The following is a 9,519-nucleotide window of genomic DNA, read 5'->3' as shown; positions in this document are numbered from 1 at the left end:
AGTGAATAGAAAATCACAGGCAGTACATCAGCAATTTCCTGACATGTCCGGCTAGTGGCGAGTCTCCTCGCCGACAGCACATATTCAGAAAATCAGCCCACTGTCTCAGTTGGTGAGTTCTGTCAATTCCAGGTCTACCTGGTACTCACTCACTAGTTCTAGGTTGTTTTGCTAGATTTTGCTTTCCACAGGGGCAGGTTAGCTTGATGTAGGACTCACTTTTGCATGGATCTTGTCCTCGTAATATTTAAAGAGAGTGTCCGTTACAATTGTGCTTCCCTTCTTGCCTTGTGTGAAGGCCCCAATATCTCGTTCAAACTCAAGGACTGCTTTCTTTATTTCAGTCAGTGAAAATTCAGCTTCCTCAATGGTAGCCTAGAGGAAAACAAACACACTTAGTTAGAGATCTTTCTACTTTATGAGCTGTCACAAAGGCAGTAGCTGGGAATTTCCTTGGAGCTGTTCCCGTTTTGCTGCTGTACTTTCACCGAAAGTGCGGCAGAAACTCAGTTATGGCGGCAGAGCAAAAGCAGCTCAGAGGAAATTTCCGACAACTGAATTTCTAATAGGGTGAGAAAGACCTTCTTCCTTCTGCAATCAATCAGTGGGATCAAATGAGGATAACTCTGCAATCATAGTGCCACCTCTTTAAAGAGTGCCTCGCTATCAGGAACCCCCATTTTTTTTTTTTAAATGACAGAGCCTCCCCATCTGGGTTCCACAGAACAAAACATGTGGTAAACATATGTTGATCAAACTTTGCCATAGTGATGATGGTGAGGTGCACCTTCATTGCCAGAGCCAGAGAAAAGGACTGATGTATCAGGCCAAAGAAGGTGGTCTGGTACAGCATGAAAAGAATCAATGGGCGTAATTTTGACTTTGGGCGATAGTGTAAAACGGGCGATAGCAAATTGGTAGCCAGTTTTTTATATCTCCCGATTTTTATTTTGATTGACCACAGTCTTTCTTAATGCATTTTATGATGATGATTGACATAGTGATCAGAATCGGCCTCCTCCTGAGGTCCCCACCATTACAGAAGCCAGTCTTCAGCCAATTCGATTCACACGTGATATCAAGAAACGGCTCAGCGCACTGGATACAGCAAAGGCTATGGGCCCTGACAACATCCCGGCTATCGTGCTGAAGACTTGTGCTCCAGAACTAGCCGCGCCTCTAGCCAAGCTGTTCCAGTACAGCTACAACACTGGCATCTACCCGACAATGTGGAAAACTGCCCAGGTATGGCCTGTCCACAAAAAGCAGGACAAATCCAATCCGGCCAATTACCTCCCCATCAGTCTAATCTCAATCAGCAAGGTGATGGAAGGTGTCATCGACAGTGCCATCAAGCGGAACTTACTCACCAATAACCTGCTCACTGATGCCCAGTTTGGGTTCCGCCAAGACCACTCTGCTCCCGACCTCATTACAGACTTGGTCCAAACATTGACAAAGGAGCTGAATTCCAGAGGTGAGGCGAGTGACACTGCCCTCGACATCAAGGCAGCATTTGACCGAGTGTGGCATGAAATCACATCCAGTCCTAGTAAAATTGAAGTCAATGGGAATCAGGGGGGAAACTCTCCAGTGGCTGGAGTCATACCTAGCACAAAGGAAGATGGCTCTGGTGATTGAACGTCAATCATCACAGCCCCAGGACATCGCTGCAGGAGTTCCCCAGGGCAGTGTCCTAGGCCCAACCATCTTCAGCTGCTTCATCAATGACCTTCCCTCCAACATAAGGTCAGAAATGGGGATGTTCGCTGATGACTGAACAGTGTCAGTGCCATTCACAACTCCTCAGATAATGAAGCAGTCCATGCCCGCATGCAACAAGACCTGGACAACGTTCAGGCTTGGGCTGATAAGTGGCAGGTAACATTTGCGCCAAAGAAGTGCCAGGCAATGATTATCTCCAACAAGCGAGAGTCTAACCACCGCCCCTTGACATTCAATGGCATTACCATCACCGAATCCCCCACCATCAACATCCTAGGGGGTCACCATTGACCAGAAACTTAACTGGACCAGCCACATAAATACTGTGGTAACAAGGGCAGGTCAGAGGCTAGGTACTCTGCAGCGAGTGTTTCACCTCCCGACTCCCCAAAGCCTTTCTACTATCTACAAGGCACAAGTAAGGAGTGTGATGGAATACTCTCCACTTGCCTGGATGAGTGCAGCTCCAACAACACTCAAGCAGCTCGACACCATACAGGACAAAGCAGCCCGCTTGATTGGCACCCTATTTACCACCTTAAACATTCACTCCCTCCACCACCAGCGTACTGTGGCTGCAGTGTGTACCATCTACAAGATGCACTGCAGCAACTCGCCAAAGCTTCTTCAGCAGCACCTCCCAAACCCGTGACCTCTTCCACCTAGGAGGAGAAGGGCAGCAGGCGCATGGGAACACCACCACCTCCAATTTCCCCTCCAAGTCACACACCATCCTGACTTAGAAGTATATCGCCGATCCTTCATCGTCGCTGGGTCAAAATCCTGGAACTCCCTACCTAACAGCACTGTGGGAGTACCATCACCACATGGACTGCAGCAGTTCAAGAAGGTGGCTCACCACCACCTTCTCAAGGGCAATTAGGGATGGGCAATAAATGCTGGCCTTGCCAGCGACACTCACATCCCATAAACAAATTTTTTTAATTCTCCTGCTTCAGACCCACTGGTTTATGCTCACTCCCATTTCTATTACGTGCAATTCTAGAATTTTTACTGGTATTTTGGGATTACATTCCATGATTCCATCCATTTTTCTGTGAAAATTACAAAGCACCAGCTTTACATATAATACTTCAGCAATGACAGGCCTCCAATTGGGTTCTAGATGCCATTTTAAAGTATGAACATTTGAAATTCAGTACTAGCTGCCAATGGAGTATCTGGTTGGAGTCAAGTCACTGATATCTGCAGACTGAATGGTGTGGCTTGTTGTTGTCTCTTACCTGTAAATTCCAAATTGTGTGGCCTGAATCATGCTTCAGCTTTGCTAATACATCTTTTGTTTCCTCTAGTTCTCTATAAGCAATGTTGCACTTCTGCTCTGCTGTTAAGCTCAAAAGGCGTTCAACTGCCAAATTGCGACTCCTGGATCGATGCCTTGACCGGCCCTACAGGATTTACCAAATATCAACAAATATTTTAAGTTCTGAACTTTACATTTTATAATAAAACTTGTGTAATCATTGTTTTTTCTGTACTCTTTTCTCTCTTCTACATATCTCTGGCTGAGAAGGCTACAAGGCAACTTCTCCCAGGCTTCTTTAGCCAGTGGGCTAAGACAGTACATAAAAGTAGCTTGGTGTAGCTCATCCTTGATGTATCCTGCCGCCCACCGGGGAAGTCCTTGCTTAGTCTCGGCTCAGTATTTCCTACTGCTCCCACTGGTACAGCCAAGATTGCAAACTCAGCATAACTGGAATTGCAGGCATGAACCACTCCATAGCCCCAGAAAAATGTGGCACAAATACACCATGGACTGTTGGCAGCTCAAACGTCAATTCTCAAATTAATTCCCAATCAGTCACAGTCACCAGTTTTACACGCTACCTATAAAGGCCATTACCACAAGTCTCACATCGTGGAAAGCATACGGCAAGGAGGGAAAGAGTAATTTTCCAAGTACCTACTGGTTACGAATAGCTGATGGACCAGCATACCCATTTTCCCGATAATTGCTGGCAGTGATCGAGGTTCCTCTCTGCTATCACGTTACTCCCTCCCCATCTGCTCTAGTATAATTGAAGAGCTTAAACCTTTTATCCTGGCAAAAATTAAGAGTATTAATAACATTTTAAAAAACTGTTGCAAAATATAACTGATCCTAGTTGAGGCCCAACTTCAGAATATCCCCCTCACCCCTTCATTATACCATTGACTGTGGGCCTATGTCCCACCCATTGACTGTACCCCATGACAGCTGAATCACTTTGTAGCCCCAGAGCCACCTCTTTTTCTCAGCCACCCGAAAGCACCAGGCTTTATCATCAAAATACAGGCAACAGTCAGGTACCACTATGACCCTACATAGCATTTTTATATATCAAAATTTTGTTGCAGATATTTCAGGTTCCTTTCTTTCAGACTCTAAGGCTGCGATTTTGCCGACTGAGGCAAGTCCGGGGCGGCCGGGGTCGGTGTCGCGGTCCCAGCCCGCTGCCTACTATAGCCCGCGCTCTCCAAGCTATTTTTCGTTGATTGGGCTTGTTAAGCCCGCCCTGCGAGGTTCCCAGCCAATTAATAGGGACTGTGTCTGATGACGTCATTTGATGACCTTTCAATAATCTAAACAGATCATGAAACGTTACTGCCAAGCCACACTCAACCTCATCCTGCTGTGCCACTCATCACATCCCCATCTCTCTGCCTTCCCTACCCTACTCCTGCACATCTTTACTCACACCAACTTACCTTACACCCCCACCCATCCCCCTCTATCTACATTATCACTTCCCCATCTCACTAGCCACCCCTCACACTCACCCTCAACCTACTGCAAGCATACCAACTAACAACACACAAGGGTAGGCACCTGGGTGGTTTAGCCAATGTTCATTGAAGTTTCTGTTAATGTATTGTCAAACATTGAAATCTATATTTTCAACACTTTACCTCATTGGACAGATCTGTGCTCATCTTTGGAAGTGTGGTAGTGAGTTCCAGTGAATGTTGAGACATAACGTTCCCCCCCGCCCCACAATTGTGATGAGTGTGAAAGGAATGGCTTGGACATTGTAGGGATGTTTTATGGTGCTGGTGTCAACCTGGCGCATCATGTGGCAGCCAGGGTGTATAGTGTCAAGTGAAGTAAATCTGGCCATGGTGATGCCACCGCTGGCCTCCTGGGCAGCAATGTTGTCCGGTGCTGATGCCCTGTGTCCCGTGCAGCATCAGGTGATTGTGGAGAAGGTTGGTGTTGTTGTTGGTGTGCCTGGTGATGTTGGTGCTGGGGCTGATCGTGGAGGGATTCAGAGGACCAAGATGAGATTTTTTCCAAGGGCACCGATGTTGCTGGAATAGATGGCAGCTGAAGTTGAGATGACAGAAGCGATCTGTCAATGGTGAGAGAGCTTGCTCCAAGGAGGTGACAATGGATAGAGAGTTTACTCCAAACACTTCCAAACTGCATACAGCTCAAAAATGTCTTCCAAGTCCTGAAGGCTCAAGCTTCTGACGTTGGAAAGTGAACAGCTGTGAAATGGTAGCTTTCATACCACCTTTGCAGCTGTCACCTATTCACAGCAATGGGGAGACATAGAGAACCCGACCTGGTTACCTGACATGATCTCTGAACCCCGTTAAAAAAGTGTGAAAATAGAAATAGGCTGGCAAAATAGTAGTTAACAAGCATTTAACTATCTTAAATGCCTCCCCCGCCGCTTGGTGTCGGGTCTGTTCTGAAATCGCAGACCCAACACTTGGAGGCGGATTCGAAGCGGGCTCCCAAACCGCTGTCATTCATTTCGACTTTGACAGCGGACCCGCCTCCGAACTTGCATTCTGGAGCGCCAGCAAAATCGCAGCCTAAACATCAGAAACTATTGAGAAAGGATTAATGCTGCTCTTTGGGTACTACCTGTGCCATCTGTGAAAGCTCCTGTGCCGCAAATTGGGCTTGTTGGGCCATATCCTTGGGCACCAAGCGTTCATAGTACTTATCAAACATAGCGGACTCTATCTTCATGGCTGCATTGGAAGCACTATGTTGGAGAGAGAAAAAAATCATTAATATGCACAGATCGACAGGGGTTTAGAAGATAGAGCATGGTTTACACAAGAGATTCTGAGCTGCTCAAAGTATATAAAATGGAACACGGTCACTAATTCACAGTGACTAAGTAAGTTGAATTCCATTTCTTAAAAATGTATTCTGGGATTTTTACTGGTGCTTTGGTGTGGAGTTTGACTACCCTGTCCATTATTCTATGAAAACCGTTAACAAGTGGCCTTTACATTTTATATATATTCCTTTACCTATGTATTTAATTTTTACCCCTTACTATTTTGAAAGCTGATAATGCAGAGCAGGGTGGTACGCAAGGCACAGTAGGCCTGCTCAGCATCAGTTGTGATGAGGGGGGAGGGGTATCTCATGTCGAGCAGCACTGGTTTGTGACTTTCTAAGGCCTCTCTGTAAACACTGAATTTGGTGTTTTGTGTTTGGTTCTTGGACATGTATCTCTGTCTCTCTCTCGCACAGCTATAAGAAAAAGTAAACATTCTAATTACTATCAACAAAACACAGGTGATAATTACAGCGTTCAAAATTCAACTCTTTGAAAGAACAAATTAAATGAGGAAAGAACATTCTCTCTTTCTGTCTCTTGTGTCGGACAGCTGTTACCAACTACAATGTTTACATTTCCTAACTGTCGATGTAAGAGATGATAATCATAGAGTATAATTAGAGATTGTTTGCTTCAGAATTCAACTTTTTTTAAAAAATGAACTAAATTACAAAGAGGAATACACTCTGGTCCTGGAGAAAATGCAGTGGCTGGCATAATAAATATAGAGGCAGAAAACCAACTGATGGAAAGATGCAACACACTAGCCCCATTGTAATGATGTGAAGTTGAGGTGGTACAAAGCAAGGTGGTTCTGCTTTCCACTCCAGGCTACCCTCCCCTAAGGAATATTAGGAACAGGAGTAGGCCATTCAGCTCCTTGAGCCCACTCTGCCATTCAATTCAGTCATGGCTGATCTGTATCTCAACTCCATTTACCTGCCTTTGCTCCATATCCCATGATACCCTTACCTAACTCAGTATTAAAATCTCTAATTGTCCCAGCATCCACAGTCTTTTGGGAAAAACAGTGTTCCAGATTTTCACTACCTTTTGTGTGAAAAAGAGGAGCCAGAGTTCTCACTCATCTGTTCGTCTGTTTTTTCTGTGTCCTGGCCACAATGTCTCCATCCACCAAAAACTAACTGGCCCTCCATTAAATTGCTGCTTATGGGATCTTGAAAAATGACGACCACATTTGCCCACATAACTACAGTCACGACACTTTGAAGTAGTGCACTGTATTGGAGGTTTATCTGACAGGCTGATAAGGAAGGCACTATATAGATGCAACAATTTCCTTCTTTTCTCTCCTACCTTCGTCCTTGGCAGGGCCCTGCACTATAAGCCTTACTCCTTCACCTAGGGTTTTCAAATAATTACCCCCCCGCAAAAAAGAAAACCATTCCCAAAAGTGCATTGCAATGGCGAAAGGACGCCACGAGGGCGGCGCCACTCTAGCTCAGCATGAATAACCGCTTAATTCTTTAACTCTTATCAGGCTGTATTTAGATGTTTTCGGCCGCCCGAAACGGTGCGCTGGTACCTGATAGCCGCCAGTAAATTCTGGAGCTGCTCATTAGTCAGGTCCTGGATACGTTCCTCCAAGTGGGTATCGACGCTGATAGCACTGTCCGTATCCAGTGTTTCCGCCATGTTTGCCTCCGTTTCCGTAGAGACCAGGAGCGTGCGCCGTGCGCAGGCGCGAACGGCTTAAATCCCGCGGATAAACACGCAGGCGTCAAGCACATGGTCCGTTTCCAATGAAAAAGCCGCGCTGCCGCCATCTTGGTAACGGAGAGCAGTTCACCGAGGAACTCGTGTGAAACAAATCTTTTATGAGCATATAATCAAACAAATCTTCTCTCAGTAATTTTGAGAATCGGTATTGCTCATCAATATAGATTCACCAAATTAGCAAGAGAAATCATCAAGAGATTAAGTCTGGAAATGTCTCATATTGCTCACTTTTTTAATTTTGCAAATTTCACACTATTCTTGATTGTAGGTCAAGGCAGTGATTGTAAGTTATGATTTTATATATAGATATATAGAGACTCGATTCATTGCAGATTAAATGCCTTTGATCTGGCACAGATTTGCTAAAACCTGTGAGATCAGGGACAATATCATCATGAATCAACCGAATAGAGCAGATTTGGTTCAAATGTTGTTCATTGTATCCAAGTAAACAATGGCTTCTACATGGCAAAGACAGGTCAAAACAACAAACTTACATTTATCCAATAGCAAAATACTGCAGATGCTGGAAATCTGAAATAACAACAGAAAATGCTGGAAATACTCAGCAGGCCAGGCAGCATCCGTGGAGAGAGAAACGTTAACTCTGTTTCTCTCTCCACAGATGCTGCCTGGCTTGCTGAGTATTTCCAGCATTTTCTGTTATTTCAGATTTCCAGCATCCGCAGTATTTTGCTATTGTATTAGTGTTCGGTTCACTGCCACCTCTCTTCTAGGAATGCCCACCTTGAAGAAGTTCTGCTCTTCTCTCCGACAGGATTTCCATTACGTTAACTCTGTTTCTCTCTCCACGGATGCTGCCTGGCCTGCTGAGTATTTCCAGCATTTTCTGTTGTTATTTCAAACAATATTGTGTATTTAATGCTGAAAGACATATCAAATCCCTTTGCAGATGAGTAAAAATGGAGAGTAGGACTGAGATAGCTAAAAGCTCTGCCACTGATGGTAGAACAGAGGGAGGGGAAGATGCACAGGAGGCCAGAGTTAGAGGATGGGCTCAGGATGGGGTGTAAGGGTAGAGGGTGTCACAGAGTAAGGGTGGGACATGGATGATGAGGTCAAGGATTTATGTTGAGGGTAGGGAGACAATGTAGGTCAGTGAAGATTGGTGGGATGAGCAAGTGGAACTTAGTGCAAATCAGGCTTTGGGCAGTGGTATTTTGGATGAGTTGGAGTCTATGGAGGGTGGAAATTGAGAGGTCGGTCTGGAAGGAGCTAGAGAAATCAAGTGACAAAAGTATGCATAGTGGTGCCAGCCTTAGCTCAATGGTACTTTCATCTCTGAGTCAGAAGTTTGTGGGTTCAAGCCCTGCTCCAGAGACTTGAACACATAATCGAGGGTAACATCTCAGTGCAGTACTGAGGGAGTGCTTCTCTGTTGGAGGTGCTGTCTTTCAGGTGAGATGTTAAACCGAGGCCCCATCTGTCCTCTCAGGTGGATGTAAAAGATTCCATGGCACTATTGGATGAAGAGGAGGGAAGTTCTCCTAATATTCTGGGCCACATTTATCCATCAACCATTATCATTAATACATATTATCTGGTCATTTGTCTCATTTATGTTTGTTGGACGTTGCTGTGTGCATATTGGTTGCTGTGTTCCTACACATTAGAACAGTGATGACGATTCAAAAGTAATTACTGGCTGTGAAGTTTTTTGGAATGCCCTGAGGTTGCTAAAGGTGCAATATAATTCTTTACTGGTTTTGGCTATAGTAAGAGTGAGGTGAGGCGGAGGTGGACAATATGGAGCAAAGGCAAGAAAATGGCATTGAGGTGCAGGTCAGCCATGATCTAATTGAATGGCAGAGCAGGCCCAAGGGGCTGAATGGCCTACTCCTATACCTATGTTCCTATGTTGCTGAGATGCAAGTAAATAAGCAATCTTAGTGGTGGTCAGTATTTGGGGCTTGAAACTCACTCACTTCTGGGCTTGAGTAGGCTACTG

General features: G+C 45.1%; 1 protein-coding gene across 2 annotated transcripts in view; it reads right to left on the bottom strand.

Annotated features, from left to right (window-relative positions):
* The window catches only part of cfap263 (cilia and flagella associated protein 263), a 58,098-nt gene extending 50,596 nt beyond the window's left edge, over positions 1-7,502 (bottom strand). Inside the window, exons 1-4 of one of the 2 annotated variants that reach the window (XM_085991066.1) lie at positions 7,357-7,502; positions 5,600-5,723; positions 2,970-3,134; positions 220-375 (exon numbers count right to left, since the gene is read on the bottom strand). In XM_085991066.1, the coding sequence (XP_085847192.1) occupies positions 220-375; positions 2,970-3,134; positions 5,600-5,723; positions 7,357-7,466 (555 nt within the window). In that variant the 5' untranslated portion in view covers positions 7,467-7,502. The remainder of the gene's footprint in view (positions 1-219; positions 376-2,969; positions 3,135-5,599; positions 5,724-7,356) is intronic. The other variant, XM_085991065.1, reaches the window with a different exon arrangement.
* Positions 7,503-9,519: the final 2,017 nt, after the last annotated feature.

Source organism: Somniosus microcephalus, chromosome 6, assembly GCF_052327205.1.
Source record: "Somniosus microcephalus isolate GS21.2 chromosome 6, FLI_Smic_1.0, whole genome shotgun sequence".
In the NCBI taxonomy this organism is placed as follows: Eukaryota; Metazoa; Chordata; class Chondrichthyes; order Squaliformes; family Somniosidae; genus Somniosus; species Somniosus microcephalus.
Note: the sequence above shows the minus strand (reverse complement) of the source record. Positions and strands in the feature narration are given on the sequence as shown.